The 16,560-nt window shown below is 45.0% G+C and overlaps 7 protein-coding genes and 1 non-coding gene across 8 annotated transcripts; 3 read left to right on the forward strand and 5 right to left on the reverse strand.

Moving 5' to 3' along the window:
* Window positions 1-1,936: 1,936 nt before the first annotated feature.
* On the forward strand, window positions 1,937-2,021 carry VTP21DRAFT_t25. The gene has a single exon. It is a non-coding gene; the product is annotated as a tRNA-Tyr (tRNA).
* A 968-nt stretch (window positions 2,022-2,989) lies between these two features.
* On the reverse strand, window positions 2,990-3,241 carry VTP21DRAFT_7415 (uncharacterized protein; the record flags this gene model as incomplete). Its single annotated transcript, XM_069398154.1, has 1 exon — window positions 2,990-3,241. One exon carries the CDS (start codon window positions 3,239-3,241, stop codon window positions 2,990-2,992), a length of 252 nt encoding a protein of 83 aa, XP_069255642.1.
* Window positions 3,242-5,575: 2,334 nt separating this feature from the next.
* Window positions 5,576-6,310, reverse strand: VTP21DRAFT_7416 (uncharacterized protein; the record flags this gene model as incomplete). The annotated part of the gene is made up of 4 exons (XM_069398155.1): window positions 5,576-5,587; window positions 5,663-5,773; window positions 5,830-5,986; window positions 6,048-6,310. 4 exons carry the CDS (start codon window positions 6,308-6,310, stop codon window positions 5,576-5,578), a joined length of 543 nt encoding a protein of 180 aa, XP_069255643.1.
* An 807-nt stretch (window positions 6,311-7,117) lies between these two features.
* VTP21DRAFT_7417 (uncharacterized protein) lies at window positions 7,118-8,439 on the reverse strand (the record flags this gene model as incomplete). The annotated part of the gene is made up of 2 exons (XM_069398156.1): window positions 7,118-8,037; window positions 8,121-8,439. 2 exons carry the CDS (start codon window positions 8,437-8,439, stop codon window positions 7,118-7,120), a joined length of 1,239 nt encoding a protein of 412 aa, XP_069255644.1.
* Window positions 8,440-10,508: 2,069 nt separating this feature from the next.
* Window positions 10,509-11,612, reverse strand: VTP21DRAFT_7418 (uncharacterized protein; the record flags this gene model as incomplete). The annotated part of the gene is made up of 4 exons (XM_069398157.1): window positions 10,509-10,806; window positions 10,882-11,217; window positions 11,287-11,473; window positions 11,564-11,612. 4 exons carry the CDS (start codon window positions 11,610-11,612, stop codon window positions 10,509-10,511), a joined length of 870 nt encoding a protein of 289 aa, XP_069255645.1.
* Window positions 11,613-11,985: 373 nt separating this feature from the next.
* VTP21DRAFT_7419 (uncharacterized protein) lies at window positions 11,986-13,292 on the forward strand (the record flags this gene model as incomplete). Its single annotated transcript, XM_069398158.1, has 2 exons — window positions 11,986-12,342; window positions 12,408-13,292. The coding sequence occupies 2 exons, from the start codon at window positions 11,986-11,988 to the stop codon at window positions 13,290-13,292; spliced, it is 1,242 nt and encodes a 413-aa protein (XP_069255646.1).
* Window positions 13,293-13,842: 550 nt separating this feature from the next.
* On the reverse strand, window positions 13,843-15,752 carry VTP21DRAFT_7420 (uncharacterized protein; the record flags this gene model as incomplete). Its single annotated transcript, XM_069398160.1, has 8 exons — window positions 13,843-14,198; window positions 14,276-14,384; window positions 14,473-14,559; window positions 14,620-14,793; window positions 14,861-15,058; window positions 15,118-15,291; window positions 15,353-15,443; window positions 15,511-15,752. The coding sequence occupies 8 exons, from the start codon at window positions 15,750-15,752 to the stop codon at window positions 13,843-13,845; spliced, it is 1,431 nt and encodes a 476-aa protein (XP_069255647.1).
* Window positions 15,753-16,257: 505 nt separating this feature from the next.
* VTP21DRAFT_7421 (uncharacterized protein) lies at window positions 16,258-16,530 on the forward strand (the record flags this gene model as incomplete). Its single annotated transcript, XM_069398161.1, has 1 exon — window positions 16,258-16,530. One exon carries the CDS (start codon window positions 16,258-16,260, stop codon window positions 16,528-16,530), a length of 273 nt encoding a protein of 90 aa, XP_069255648.1.
* Window positions 16,531-16,560: the final 30 nt, after the last annotated feature.

Here is a 16,560-nt window from a genome sequence, read left to right on the forward strand (position 1 = left end):
CTTCAACCTCAACATGGTTTCATTTTAGTATCATTTTTTACATATACATAGAAATAACAAAATGCAGGCAGTTAGAGAAAGTCCTGATAGATTTGGTCATTGGATAATCCAATATGACCTAGGACGGAAGGCTTTAACTGAATCCTACGGCTCACATAACGGCATTATAGGGAAATTGCCGTCATCCTCAACGAGTATGGCTATATACGGGTTCAGCAGAGCATATACCGGCATCGAGATGGATGCCTGCTTGCACAAGTGCTGATTTACCTTGCCATTATTCGTACTTTACTATGGATAAACGGCGTGTCTCCAAACGGAGACCCTCACCTTATAAGCATTCGTGTTTCTGTTCAGGACGCTGATTATATGGGCTTTACTCCATTTGTTCGTGGAGGAGACATGCCCGTTATTCCTCTTACTTGAGCATGTGAGGAGAGAGAATTTGCCTTTATTGATGTACCAATTGCTCTTGGTTCTTTAGTAAAATCGTCAAGAAAAACTAAGCAAAACAATAGAGAGAGTCTAATGTAAGCTGGTTTTTACAGAATTGCTTCTTCTTGTCGAAATCCATGTTTTTATTTATCATTAATGAGTCTTTATTGTTTGAGGAGACTCTCAATAAAACACAGTAGCTACGTTAGTGAAAGGAATAAAATGAAAGAAAAACTAAGAATTAAGACACATCATTACACTTCGCTGAGTATCAGATAAGTCTGCTAGTATTAGATTATGAGCATTCAGCACATGAGTATTCTGGGAGCCCGCGATGGTGCTGATACACCTCTCCGTCCACTTGCCACTGTTGTAAGTTTGGGACAACCTTATTTTATTATAACTTTATTATATCGAAATGATGCCATTTTATTACTTTTATTATTATTTTTCCCTATGTGATACTATAACAATAGTATAAAAGACTGATATTTCATTTACAATAAAGATGTGCTTTAGTGATTATCCGATTACACAATCATCCTTTGCATCATCTAAGGCTTCTGAAGTGGTGGATATAGAGCGATAGAGGGAGCTTCTTTTTTTGATCAATAAAGAATCTTTATTGTTAAAGAGATTCTAAAGTACAAAAGTCACATTATTGAAGGTATTAAAATGAATGGGAAACTAAACATAAACGCGACTATATAGCTTGAGGCATGTTGATCATAACGATTTTCAGTTCAAATAGATAGATGAATTTGGGTTACATCTCCTAGAATGAGGTTGCGAGCGGTCAGCACCTGTATATTCTGGGGGCCTGTGATGGTGATGATACACCTCTCCGCCCATTGCCACACTGGTGTGAGTTTAGGACATTCGAAGAAGGTATGGCGAATTGTCTCTTGAAGCGTTACATTGGGTGCACTTCTGGTCGTGTCCAGGAAAGGTCGAGTTGGTAATTACACGCTCTACGAGGATTCGCCAGCGTAGTATGCGATGTTTTGGGAGAGTTGGTCGTTTTTGGATGGAGGCCCAGACTTTTTCCCACTCCTTTGCCGTGGGGGTGGGTCGCGAAATTTTTTTTTTTTGATCAATTAATGGAAACTTTTATTTAATTTCCATATATTACATGAAGTTAATGTCAATGGACTTAACATGACGAGATATAGGTCCTTGATCGATAGACGTTCAATCGATATGCGTGTATCGTAGTTGTCGTGAATAGCCTGTACGTGAAACCAATGTAATCTTTTGTACTTATCGTAAGGGCGATCTTTTCAATAATCAAGACACAGCTTCTGATCAAGTGGATAGCAGTCACTAAATAAGAGTAAGTGCTGGTGGGAGAAGCGGGATTCGAACCCACGCCGTTCTCATCGGCATCCCAGGGATAGTCCAATACACTAACCCTCCCCCGGGTGGGTCGCGAAAAGCTTGGGAAATAATTTTTGAAATTTTGTGTATTAAATAGGTTTCCAAAAACCCAGAATTAACAAATCCGGCTATAGCTCAGCTGGTAGAGCGGAAGACTGTAGTGATCCATAGCAATCTTTAGGTCCCTGGTTCGAATCCGGGTGGCCGGACATTTTTCATGAGTAATGCAATACATTTTATTTTTTTGTGAATGCTTTCTTTTATTATTATAAATGCTGCGTTTCGGTTCAACTTTTGCAAGTAGGCTTCATTTATACCACAACGCTATTGTTTATGTAAATACAATTTGTAGTCTAACCAGATATGCACATGATCATGGGAGAAATCTGCCCGTAAACATATATGCAAAAAAATTGTAAATACAATACCAACAAATGCATTATAAGTTCTTTTCCACCGCAATTTCGTCTTTTGCTAGTGCCATAGGCTCTGGGCCCACGAAGAATCTATCAAAGTGGCCCTTGAATCGAATGAAAGCGCATTGTAGAGCGCACCATTGCTACAGCAGTTTTTTATGCGCATTAAACTAGGAGAATTCAGTGTGATCTTTTTCATCTCTTCCCCACTAGCGTATGACCACACCATTTGTCATATGCATGGATTTTACACACATCTGCACTCTAATCGCGTGGTAAACCACAAGCCTCTACGTCAGCTAACAGAATAGTTCTAGGCAACCATATTTCCTTTATACATCGAAACTGGTCATCATCAGTGCCGGTTAATTGATGTTGCCATTACAGAAGAGGGGAGGGGAGAATAAGAGCCACTGGCAGCTCTTTGTGAGCATTTGGCGATATGGTTGGGCCACCCAAGTTAAGTACACTTCGCCAAGTCAAGCTGAGAATCCAATAGTTTGTTTCGTGGACTAAACTCGGTGATACCATCATCCATGCTGTGCGCAAACGAAGTGAGGGAGGTTAGGGCGAACTCTGAGCAAGGATCTCGATCTTTTATCTGTCACACCACTTTTCAAGCTTCAGCAGTGGGGAATGAATATTATAATATTATTATTAGGGTAGTAAGCCAAAAGGAGCCAAGAAAAAAGACAAGGAAAAAGACAACCAAAGAAGTTTTAAAGAATACACATAAAGACCCAAACCATTTCCCCTGTCCATTATTCTGCAAGTACCCCCGCCATGACATCTCTTCTCTCTTCCACGGCTCGATGAACCCCTTCCACTAGCGCCTGTAGGTCGCTTGGTGTCAGTCCGTAGAGTTCCTCATCCTCAAGCACACGTCGCAACAGTGCCAGTTCGTTATTGTGATTAAAATTGAGGTAATAGTCAAAGATGTCCTGGGGTAAAGGAGCAGAATATACAAAAGTAAAAAGGGAGAACACGAGAAAGAAGACTAGATTGTATCGCATTTTAGAATCTAATATTATATATCTCGCAGAATGGCGGTCACAGACAGTATCTAGACTATAGGTATATGCAAACGGAATGAATGAAAAGTAATTGGAAGAGGATGGAGATATTGGTGAATAAAAAAAAAGATGAGGAATAATCAGAGGAAAGAACAGAGGAAAAAGGAAAAAAAAATAGAGTGGGCGTGAAGATACATGGAGAAAAAAAAGAAAAAGAAAATAAAATTGTCCGGCAGACAATATATCTTAAATGGGAAGAGATGATATTGCAGGATGTGCAAATCCTGTTCTCTGCTTCTATCCTTTTTCAAATCGATGAAATCATTAAGAAACAGTTTTAATGAGCAGGCAAGGGGAGTGTTCCTATCGAAAACACATATCGACAAGAAAGGAATGATGGTTGTTTTTGCCTTTTCCATTCATGACATGAGTCTAGCTGCTACACGGGATGAACTGTGACCACAATTAAGCTTTCTCTATATTTGTTTGCTTATCAGTGGGTTTAGACTATATTCGGATATTAAATCCTCCAAATAAGGCTGGCTCTGATGGGCTATCAACGCTAGACTACTGCCATAACTTGCCCATCTATTCTTCCAAGATGGTAGTAGGTTTCTATAGCCGTGGCTCACAATTCTATCCATTTTGTGTCAAAATTATTCTCGGGTACGATCCTCATCAATTTATCTTAATTCACTCTATAGTGCTCGAAGTGAACATCTTCCTAACCTAAATCCCTTTTTAATGCGAGAAAACTCGAATTCTTTGCCCATTCTTTAGCATGATTTTGGAGAATGGATGAAGCAAAATGACGGAGTGAGAGAACATGCGTCAAATGATTTTCATCAGCTTAATACGCAAGAGGAGGATCGGGCATAAATCGGACAACTCTTCTCCAAAACGGACAAGCAGTGTTGTGTCAGGAATAACAGTACGATAGCGGGGTTAAAGGGTAAAATGCTTTTTACTCCCATTCTAACATAATGAAAAACGAATCGAGCACAATAATTGCCATAGCTCCAATAGTGGCTACATTTCAGTATTGGGCATATTAAAAGAGGCATTACTTTTGAAAAAGCTATATAATGATGACATGCCGTCCAACAGGCCTGTAATCTCTTGATCCAATTACAGCTTAAGGATATAAGGTTTGCTGCTTTTGACGCGAAAGACGACCGTGTAATGGAAATAGGTAGAGTAGCTTCTGTAGCTTCGAGCACATTTTGTGCTCGAAGCTACAGAAGCTAGTTTAAATGGTGATACATAAGATCTCCATTTCTATTGTAGAAAGTTGTACGTAAGAAAATGAATAAACTGGTTTGATGATTTCGAGGCTAGATTCTATTGAGACACCAGCACTTGGAGCAGACTTTTTGTTTAGCAGATGAGTGATTAACAGTTCACCTTTCGTTTTAAAGAAAGGAAAATTCATCAAAAGCTTAAGGAGTCCAAACACACCTTTAAAATAGAGGTTCTCCTGTCCCCTGGGATTAGATTGTATATTTATTAAGTGATATATTGTTTGTCCAATGTTATGCTTTCATGTTACATGCGCAATTTATAAGTGTGCTCAGTTTTCTCGGGCTCCCAATATGAATTTACATGATGGTGCTTGTTTTTCAGAATGGAATATTCTCGAGACTAAGTTTCAAGTTAGAAATGAAATGAAATTTGATATTCCAACTGGAAATTAGTACCTGTTCGCTTAATATGCAATGCCCCCCCAAATAGGAAGTGGCTTACACCCAGCTAACCAAAAGGAGACTCGATAAAGTCAGTCGGAAACTTTTCCGTCAGAATTTTTGGACCCTACTAAATTATATTTGGCGGAAGAGCTCGAGTTAATGTTCAAGCATAGACGGCCTCATTTGCATTCCTATATGTATATGTATCCATCAAGTATCTTTTTACAGATACCATTCTTACGATACCTGTCCACAATATATGTCGAGTCTGAAATTTAAAGCCAATATGTTTAATGAAAACGCTGCATAAACCACTGCCTCACAACCTCGATCAGGATGGCGGAGAAAACTTTCCGGTTATCAGCATGGTAGAGGGCCCTTCTCTCTCCTGTTCTTTCAGAGGTAATATACTTAGGCTTTTGATTTTTTGGGATCCTCTTTATTATGGCCCCAGAAGAGACGAGCAAAAAGCAAATATCATCGAAACTTGTGCAAAAAATAAATCATTTAATGTTTCAAGCAAAATGTAAAATATAGATTGTATACATATACGAATTAAATGAGCAGGATTAATGCCGAGGATAGAGGCTAATTAGTAGTCTTAATAAGAAAGGACAAATGAGCTGAAGAGACGTGCACCCAGAAGTCATTACTTTGGCCACTATTATATCGATTCAAAAAGAATGGTGAGTGGCCTGTCGATCCAAACTTAATCAAAAGGGGGGACCATATTTACCCTGCCGTTCTTCGGGCACTTAGTCAGTGCCCTCCAGGTGATTTCAATAACTCCGGTATCGAGCGGTGCCAGTCGTTTGAACGCAGCCTTTGTCAGGTCGATATCCTCATTCTACATCAAATGGGGTTAGCAGAGAGATCCAAGGGCGTTGGGTTAAAGCTGCTTACTTTGTAACATCCTGCACATTTGTCTACAAGTTTCACGACGATTTTCTTCTTGTTTGTTCCCTTTCCGCCCTTGATCTCAATGCACTTGAAACATAGTGCAAAATCACCTTTGAAAGCAGCAATCATATCTTGGTCATGCATATCAAGAGCTTTACGTCTGTGATCGGAACGAGGTTGTTAGCTACAACACATAGAGTCAAATGAAATAAATGTTCTACCCATTGCGTCCATAGCACGCGGCGTTCTTCAGGTCTTGTCCGGTGTACCAAGTGGTGCGGTGAGTGTCAAGAATCTCTTCCAGAAAGCGGCCGGGCGACAGTTTGTTCTTGCCATTTTTCAGCAAACGAGCGGGCGTCAGGTCGTTCTTGTTATTTCGCTTGGCAAGCGACTGCAGGGTAGCAGTCGCAGTCCCCGAGCGCCATCCATCGGCGAGGGCAAGAGTCACGAAGGCAAGAATGCTCAGCACAAAAAGAAACTTCATTTTTCCAACTATCTTCGAAGGATAAAAATAAGAGCAAATAAAAAAACAGGCAGTTGCTATTTTTCAGGCGCGTAAGGCAACAGGGGGTTACAAAGGGGAGGAGGAGGAAAAGGAATTAAAGAAAAGGAAAAGGGGGGGAAGATAGAAGGGGGAGGGGAAAAAAAAACGATGATGAGAAGGAATGGTAAAGGGGGGGGGAGGTTCTGTATAATTAGAATGAAATAGTAGAGAAGAAAAAGAGGGAGAGGTTCTGGAGCACGGCCAATATATATATAGCAGCCAAAGATGCAATACTGCAAACACACGTTTGCTATTCAGGCCATATAACATATATTAATCTGCCTAATAAGCGTGTTCTTTTATCAAAATGGGTGGAAGACAAATCAATTGAGGGGAACTTTGTGGGCACATTAACATAGCCCCATTGTTCCTAGAAGAATGAAGCCTGCAGGAAAGCTTTCTTCCCCCCCTTAATTGCCTCGAGCATCTTTTTTGTTTTGTCATTAAGCGGAGCCAATAAGCCGGGGTGGAACGGTTGTGTGCTCATGCGCTCTGATATCGGTTTTTAGCTTTTTAATCGAAATTGAACAGGAGTACTTGGAAAACAACACCCTCCGCCAGTTTACTTAAGAAAAAGGACATATCGAGTGGCTTGTGCCGATCCCTCCGCCAATAGGGCCTGGATGGAACAGATCTTAGAGGGGGGGGAGGAGAGAGAGGGTCCTTTATTTGGATCCTAACAAACTAATCAACAATACAGAGATAGATGGATTGACACACGGGCCATTATCAGAGCACCTCGGGCGGTCATCTCTTCTTTTTCCCCTCTTCGCGGATGCCTTTGCGAACCCAAACCCGTCGCCTCGTTGGCCAGACTTCGAGGCCGCCCATGGCGCTCTCTTCCCTTGGCTTCTGCCAGGTGCGGTCGAAGTAGACCCAGCCATCGGAGTCCGGTCTCACTCCTCCGCCGTATTTGTTTTGAGCCCATTCCTGGGTCGCCATGTGCCACTTCTCCTCACTCCACGCATATCCTCGGGGGGGTTCGATGTCGTCCTTGGGCGGACGCCGCTTGCCCATCTCATCCGTCCATGCGCCATCCATTCCCTTCCCTAGAAGTTGGGACGTAAACCCGACTTCCGCCCACCATCTCTGATTCTCGAACACCTCTACACTTATACGAGCGCCCTCCTCGAGATACTTCACACCCGTCTCCATCTTTGTTTTTCCGAGCCACAGGTTCAGCCATTTGAGCACTATCGGCTGCAGCTCTTTAGCGACTGCGCGGGCATATGGGGTGTTCGCGAGGAAAAAGAGGATGCCTCCTGCAAGAAACACATACCGCCATGGAACGAACCACATCACGCTGGTCATCGCCACTAGAGAGGCTATCAGGACGAGGGATATATTTCGCGTGACCTCGGGATTTTCCCACGCTAGCGGCCACAGGGCATCCACGACCCGATCATAAGCGTCGGAAAATTCACCCATCATGTTCTGGATTCCCGCCATATTGTTCAGATACAGTTGACGCTTCTTCTCTACGTTTGCGAGGAAGCCCTCGTCTGCTTCCGCTTCTTCCTTAAGAAGTTCTCTTTCATTAAATACGGAGGGGGGAAGCGGTTCAGCCACATCTTTTGGCTGATTGACTTTCTTGGCATGAAAATTGTAAATAACGATGGCGAGAAGCGCGAGTTGGGGAACCAGTAGTAGCAGTTTAGGATAGAGACCTGATCGTTCGAGAGAGAGAGAAAATAAAAATTAATGTTATCTCTCGAATCCCTTGCAAAAGTTCTAGGTCAAACCGACTTACAAACAAAAATATATGCGGCCATAGCCACTAATGTGTCTGTAGTACGATACCAGCTAATCAATCTATACACTCGTCGCCTGGCTCGAAAAACGACGCCAATTCGACTTGAAAATCGATAAAAATTCACAGTGGTAAGTTGAGGATTGAGGCCGGGAGGGGCGGGAACCACCGCGGACGTAGAAGCCAATGCAGCAGCATTGAGATTAAGCGTCGTGGATATGATGAGATCGCGTAATGTTGACTTTGGGTGAGGGTCGGAACTGGAAGTAGAGGCAGTGGTCGAGGAAGAGGAAGATTCTTCCGGTTTTGTGTTTGTCATGTTAATTACTCAATCCACTGATTTTGCTGTTGAATCCAGTTGTCTCTATTCCCAATGCATTAATCCTATATTTCTTGTCGGTAATTGCAACGTTCGTCAAATAACTCTAAAAAATGGGACTTTGTGCAAGAATAAAAAACTAACGTATTGAATTTTCATGTGTTGATTCTTCTTTCCTAATGAATTATCCTTTTCCATCTCAGCAGAGTGCTACGCCACCCCACGTTCCAGAAAAATTAAAATTTCGCCGAGAGGTATTTGAACGAGTAAAATGGGTATAGGCAACACAACGATATTTTCGATAGATCCCACTTTGAACGTTGCTTGGAGTACAAAATTGAAAAACACGAGTTGGCAACTTATCTCTCTCTTTTACATATAATGGACTCTCGAAGTAATAATCCTGAGCAGGCACAGATAATTAAAATAGTTCAATCATAAAATTCACCCAAAATGACAATGGTTTATATAGCTTAGAGTATAAACCTTCGAGAGATGCCGATTATAGGAGAGGGATTATTTATCATGACCGATTTATCTTTTGAAGCTTACACGAGGAGAACAATAATAAAACTTACCGTGAGTAAAAGGGGGACTCAATGGACATCAGAGCAATACAACAATGAAAAATCCTAGGGACTGAAATTCCACCGCCAAATTTCCAACGTAAAAAAAGTACATTCATCCCAAATTCTTATGTAAAGTTTTTTAATTTAGTATATCATTCACTTTTGATATATTTGCATAGTTTTATATAGACTTTTGTTTTGCTATCTCAATAAGCATTTATCTAAATTCCTAAAATTTATGATTTAATTTATAATATCTATTATATCTAAGGTCATAAAAATGAATCATTCTTTGCATAGAAAATCGATTTTGTCAAGCAACTGCACCCATACAAATAGGGACGATAGCATGTAGTTTTGATGTCTAGAACATCTTTGATTCATACAAGTTCGAGGTAAATTTTCGGGAATCAAATGCATTCTAGAAGGTAACAGAAATAAAAATGTCGAAGATAGACATGTAGACGATGGCTTTACTTGAGTGAGTAATTAAGCTACTGAAGAGTATTGGTTCACAGCATACAGCTTAAATACTGGTGCTTCCTCTTGTAGGCTAAATTAGTATAGTTCAGTAACAAATTCTTGTCAATTATCGGGTTAATTAAGATGTTTTCGTGCTTATGACCGGTATAACCATTGCTTGAGATTTCTTTCTAGCCTTCAAGAAGGTGGTAAACTCCGAAGAATCTTAGGAAAAATTTCTACATTTTTGTACACAAGAATAATTCAATCTATAGTAAAAAGGGAGGCTAGCAAGCTTAGCTTGCATTTGATAGTCCTTTTTACTATTTAACGTGGCATAATACTGTTTGACGTGGGTCATTTGGGACGAGAATTCTACGGACTTACGATGTAGTATATATTTATTTGTTCCGATAGTTTGACAAATAAAAAAGTATGAAGCGAGTTGTGGAAATATACATCTCAGCCAATTTGGAAGTTCACCTAACTGTATTGGGGTAGAATTCCTTATCAAGATATAATAGGGAAACTACTAGCCCCGTTGTTCCCTATATATAGAGTCTAACGAATGAATCCCTTGTCCCATCTTATACCCTATAGACAGAGACAAATTTCCATAGGATCAAGTCTTGGAGGAGAAGTTGTATACCGTGCATTTCTATCTCCCCATCATCCTCTCTCCCGTATTAACTTAGCTGGGAGCACAGTGTCCTCTTCGACTGCAACTATCCGCCGTAGTAAACACTCGCTTCTACCGCAATGTGACAGGGTCCATGCTCTCAGATTCAAGTCCGTGAACCTCGGCATCCTGGTGCCTCCTACTTTATGAAAGAACTTTAAGTTCGCTGTTTCGCAAATTAGCGCTTCATTTTATTGTGCTTTAATCATTTTTTCATAAATAAATAAACAGATAAAGAATCAACAGCAACAGTAAAGAAGTCTCATAGGTTGACGGATAACATTAACAGTAAAAAAAAAACAATAAAAACATATATGTATATATAAATAGCCTAGCGTTCCAAGCTCTATCCTGTCCATTTATTCACGAGGGATCTGGAATTGCTTTACGTTGCCTTTGACCCCACCCTGCAGGTCCACGTTCTCTTCCCCAATGAGCTCGTGGTGTACGCGTTCAATGCTCTTGAAGTATTTCACCGTCTTTACGTGCAACTCGAGCGTGGCGTCTTCGTCGCACACAATCATGCCCTTGGGGTGCTGCTGGATGGCAGAGACGGTCCACATGTGGTTCACTCCTTCCTCAATGCACTTGGCGAGCGCGAGGGCCTTGTGCGCGCCAGTGATGATCACCGCAACCTCGCGTGCATCCATCACCGTACTAGAAAGAGAGGGCGGGAAAGAGATGTCAATACAAACGCCGCTCCGAGTCCTAGCAACGCGAGGTAGGACTTACCCAACTCCAACAGTCAGAGCAAGAGGAGGCACCTTTGTAATATCATTGTCGAAGAAGCGTGCATTCGCAATGATGGTCTCATACGCCAGTGTCTTCACGCGGGTACGGGAGGAGAGGGAGCTCCCGGGCTCGTTGAAGGCAATGTGGCCATCAGGGCCAATACCGCCAAGGAAGAGCTCGATGCCACCCACTTCCTTGATCTTGTCCTCATATTTTTGGCATTCGGCGTCCAGATCGGGGGCGTTGCCATCGAGGATGTGCACATTCTCAGGCTTGATGTCAACATGCTTGAAGAGGTTGTTCCACATGAACGAGTGGTAGGATTCGGGATGATCGCTGTTGGATAGCAAGAGAGAGATAAGTGAGTGGGAGCAACAAGTAGCCAAATGCGCGCTAGATGCCTACCGGGGGAGTCCGACGTACTCGTCCATGTTGAACGTGATGACATTTTCAAATGACAATTCACCGCGTTTGTGCAGCTCGACAAGCTTGCGGTAGGTCAGCACCGGGGAGGAGCCGGTGGGCAGGCCGAGGACGAAGGGCCTCTCGGGGGTGGGATTGAATTGGACAATGCGGTTTTTGATGTAGTTAGCTAATGGCGGCAGAAGCGATGACACAAGTAACGAAAAACGAGGGTGAGTGTGGAGAGGAGGTTAGTACAAAAGAAGAAAGGGGTGCGTACCCATATAGGCTGCGACATCGTCGGCATTCTGGCGAATAATGAGGCGCATGGCGGTGGTGATGGGGATCGGGCAGGGGGGGAGGATGGGAAGCTTGAAGGGGAAAAGGGCGTGAAGAAGAGGGCGTCTCGCTCGTTCTCGGGAACAATCGAACAAGAGAGAAGGAGCTGGATTTCACGGTGTTTATTTAGCAATCGGGACTGTATGATTCACTGACGAAATCTAATCTAATCTACACCAATCAGCGGGATCAAGGCCGAGGAGGAAGGCCTTCTCGATCAAGAAGCGATATCCACGTTTTCTTTCTCCTCCTCCCGCTCCCCCAACCTTTTTGTTTACGCCCGCCCCCTCTGCCTACTCCTTCCCATCCCCCCCTCGCCGCCCCAATTACTCTCATCCCCCTCTTACCAATCACCGCCGCACCATGCCCCAAGGCAAAATCATCAAGATCAAAAACTGCCGCCTGCTCCGCAATCACCAGATAGTCGATAACGACTATCTATGGATCCAGGATGGCCGCATCGTGGACCCGCAGGAGCAATTCTTTACACATCGCCACCCCCCCGACGAGACCATCGATGCAGGGGGCATGCTGGTCTGTCCCGGATTCATCGATGTGCAGATCAATGGCGCCTTCGGAGTCGATTTCTCGGACATTACGCAGTTCGATCAGGACAAGGCCAAGCAGGATCTGGATCGGGTCGCAAAGGGGCTGCTCCAGTATGGCTGCACGGCATTTGCGCCCACCATAGTCAGCTCCTCCCCGGAGGTCTATCGGAAGGTAAGCGGGCGAATGCATTGGTGTAGGTAAACAAATGTCCGAATGGCTCCTTATTTCCTTTTCAGGTTCTTCCGCTGTTGAAGCCCCGCCAGGGAACCGCGACCGCTGGTGCCACTATCCTCGGGGCCCACGTCGAAGGCCCGTTCATCTCGCAGGACAAAAACGGCGCCCACAATCTCGAGGTCCTCCAGGTGCCCCGAGAGGGGATGGCGGACTTCGCCCGGGTCTACGGCACCGAGAACATAGGGCCGGAGGATGCCGCTCGTGGCAGCGAGCGCACCGAGAGCATCCGGCTGATCACCGTCGCCCCCGATCTCGAGGGCTCGCAGCGCGGCATCCGCGAGCTGGCCAAGCGGGGCGTGGTGGTCTCGATCGGCCACTCGCCTGCCTCGGTGCAGGAGGCCGAGGAGGCGGTTGAAAACGGGGCCACCTTCATCACCCATCTCTTCAATGCCATGCAGCAGTTCCACCATCGAGACCCCGGGATCATCGGGCTTCTGGGGTCGAACCTCCAACGGCCGTACTACGGCTTGATCTGCGACGGCGTGCACTGCCACCCCAACTCCGTCAAGATCGCGTACTACTCGCACCCGGGCGGCGCGGTGCTCGTGACCGATGCCATGAGCGCCATGGGATTGCCGCCGGGCAAGTACACCCTCGGCGACATGAAGGTGGAGAAGGAGGAGGACCGCGTGTACGTCGAGGGCACGCGCACCCTGGCCGGCAGTGTCATCACCCTCGATGCGTGCGTGCGCAACTTCAAAGAGTTCACCGGGTGCTCCACGATCGAGGCGCTGGAGGCCGTCACCCTGCACCCCGCCGTGTTGCTCGGGATTCAGGACCGCAAGGGCCAGTTGGTCACGGGAGCTGACGCGGATCTGGTGTTCTTGGACGATGACTTGCGGGTCAAGCGGGTGTTTGTTGCCGGGGAGGAGGTGCAGCTGGAGTAGGGGAGAAGAGGGCCGAAGCCCCGCCCGTGTTGTATAATGTTATTTGCTTTTTATCTTTACGTTTTTTTTTTTTTCGCTTAACATATAGACGGTTTATCTCCTTTCGAATCATGATTTGTAATTCTTTCTATGATGTTTCCCTGTTCCTTCTCCACTAAGTTTATCCGATCCATCTATTGTCTATTCTTCTATTTATATTGGAGACGGCTGCTTCCCTATTTATTCGCTTATATCTTGCATATTTACTGTAGAAAAGGAAAAAAAAAGTTTTGCCCAAATACGCACGAGCAAATTCTCGCACCCTTTTGCGCCAATCCTCCCCCACTCAAGAGAGGGGGACCCCATTCTGGAGCCGCTTTATTCACCTGTTGTTATATTACAATGGGTCGTGGCCGGCCCGAGTTTCCTCTCAGCCTCCCTCTCCCTTACCCAGCCACCCTACATTCTGGTCGCGTGGGAAGCTCTCCCATGCTCAACCGATCACGGCGGAGGGCCAGCGGGTCCGGCTTGGTTTGGGGGACCTAAGTCGGCCCTCCGCCCTGCCTCCTCTTCAAATTATCCCACCGCCCCCCCACTTTTTCACCAGCGTCGGGCACTCCTTATACTTCAACACGGCCTCGGTGACTTGCACCGGTTCAAGCATCACCTTTGTCATGCGGTATTCTTTCGGACAGCGCGAGAAGCCCTCGGTCGGGTACACTAGCTCCAGGGCGATCAAGTGCTCGAATGCCTTGAGCGCCACGGGCTTTTTGTACAGCTTTAGCCCCACCCCTCCGCCGCGAATGGCAGCCTTATCCATGAAGTCCTTGTACTCGTCGTAGACCATCTCAAAGTTGAAGGTCGTGATGTCCCGGGAAAGGAGGTGTTTCATGGCAATGATCAGGCAAAGCTCAAGTAGCGACACGCCTGGATTTGAGGTTTGACAAAGAATAAAGTGAATATCTTAAGCGTAAGAGGGGATAGATGTCCCACAGTTCTCCTACCCTTGAGAAGCTCTGTCTTTGCATCCACTCGCTGCTGCAGGCTGGCCACCTGGAAGTCGATTGGCTTGAGAAAAGGCTGGGCACTAGAGAGTCGACTAATCGGCTCGAACTGCAGTGAAATAAGAAAAAAAAAAGGGAGAGAGAGGGCATGAGATTTCACATTAGTGATGGACGAGTAAGGCTGCGCATGGACGTACACTAATTTTGAAAAAGAGCCGGATGTCCTTGGATAAATCATAGATTCGCTGGACTACCTTCTTGAATACGGAGTCTTCGAATAGTCCCTAAGGAAGTCGATTAGCAATTCCTGATCGCTTCCAACTGTGCCAATGGGGGTGACTCACTTCGATAGAACGGTTAAATGCCAACCGGTATTCTGAGTGGGCGACTTGCTCGTCCACCTCAAGCGTATTCTTTATTATTTTAGAAAACTCCTCTAGAGTTTCGGGGGGGAATAGATAAATTTGTCGGTGTGAAAACCTAGATTTGACCCGCTTTTCCAAGAGTTCCAAGGCGTCCTGTCACGAACAGAAATCAAATCTAATACTCGGAACCACTCCAACCAAACCGCCACGCAATGCTTACCAGGCGACAGGTCAGCCCAATGATGGCGACGGGATTTTGGCTACTCTGGGCGACGTCAAAGAGGTTGTAAAGCAGAGCTTGCTTCGGATGTTGCGCAAAAAGGTCGAATTCATCCAGCACAAAGATAATGGGGATAGTTTGGTGAGAGCCTTGTTTGAGAACGGAGAGCAAGTAGCTCATCGATTCAGCAAACGACATCTATATACGGTTTTAGGATCAACACAATAATGATAAAGAGAATTCCCATTGAAAATTACCGAAGTATGCGTCTCCATTTGTTGTTCGACGCGCAGCTGCCTTATAATCTCACGCAACGCCAAGCGATCGTCAGTGAGAACCATGCCGTTCAAATAGACCACGAAAAAGTCCCTTTGAGATGATCGGGGATCGACGTATTTGCCCTCGATGTCCGCAACGACCCTATTAATGAGCTGCATTCATGGTTAATGCAATAGTTTTCGTACAAAGGCTGAAGGCGCTAAACCATGTTACCGATGTCTTTCCAGTGCCTCGATTTCCAATTAGCAAGCAAGAATTACTCTCGCCATTCAAAACGGTCTGCTCGATTAAATCATATAGCTTTCTAATCAAGACGAAAACACGCGTCAAGAAAAAGATCCCAGGCATTGCTAAAATAATTAACGCGTCACCTATACTGTGCATCCAAATTAATCAGTTGCCGAGGTGTCTCTCTTTCAGCTAGCCGTCTTAGGATGAGCGAGCGTGCCTGAGCCACGTCTTTTGCACTCCAATTAGCAGCTGTAGTGTTAACATTGGGACCGGGCTCATCTTTGTCTATAGTATCGTTAGAAGAAGGAGAGGGAGAATCATCTTGGAGGCGAAATCGTTTAGGGGAGAGAGAAATGTCGTCGTCTATTGATCGTTTTGACATGGCATTCAAGTCTTTTCATCAAAAGAAGGGGGGTTTCGTGTTTTTTATAGAGTTTATTAAGGCAACTTTCTCGAAGGATGGCGCAGGTCTATTCAAGACCAACAATTTGCTCAACCGACTCCCTGGGCTTTCCAAAATTTGGAGAAGTGGGCTGCGTGACCAGTGGTTTGGTCGAGTGAATTGCGTGGAGAAATAAAGTTGAGGAAATTTTCTTGGGAGAGCCATTTGTAATGATTTTTCTCTCTTTCTGTTTTTCCGGCCAGTAAATGCCATTGGATCCCCCATTTCTCTAGCACTCTCTCTCGCCCCTCTTGCTCTCCGCCCCCTTCTTGATCCTCCGTTCCTCGCTGCATTGGCTGTGATTTTGCCTCTCCCTTTGCCTCTCCCCTCCTCGCGCCATTTCGTATACCATTTGAATTAGCTCCTATATCACGGTTGTATCCGCGCCCCTCTGCGTAATCCCCTAATCTCCGTCCACCTGCTTTAATCTCTGTCTTCTCTGGCAATGGTGTACGCTCCCAGCTACATTTGTTCCGATTGCGGCATGTATGTCCCTATCCATGACTGGACTGCTCATGTCGCGTCGGTCCACAGCATGTTCCACTCCTACTACTATTCCTGCCCCGGATGCGCCGCAGTGTTCTACGACGCAGATCAGGCGAGAGAGCACTGTAAATACGAATGCACCATCTATAGTGCCATGTGGGCCAACCAAGTCATTGCGGCCAACGCTACGTACCAACAGCAGTCTAGAGCCATGTGTTGCACGATTTTGTAAAAGTTTGAATATTGTATGTAAAGTATATTT

Source organism: Calcarisporiella thermophila (genome assembly GCF_041956535.1).
Source record: "Calcarisporiella thermophila strain CBS 279.70 unplaced genomic scaffold VTP21scaffold_3, whole genome shotgun sequence".
NCBI classification, from domain to species: domain Eukaryota; kingdom Fungi; phylum Calcarisporiellomycota; class Calcarisporiellomycetes; order Calcarisporiellales; family Calcarisporiellaceae; genus Calcarisporiella; species Calcarisporiella thermophila.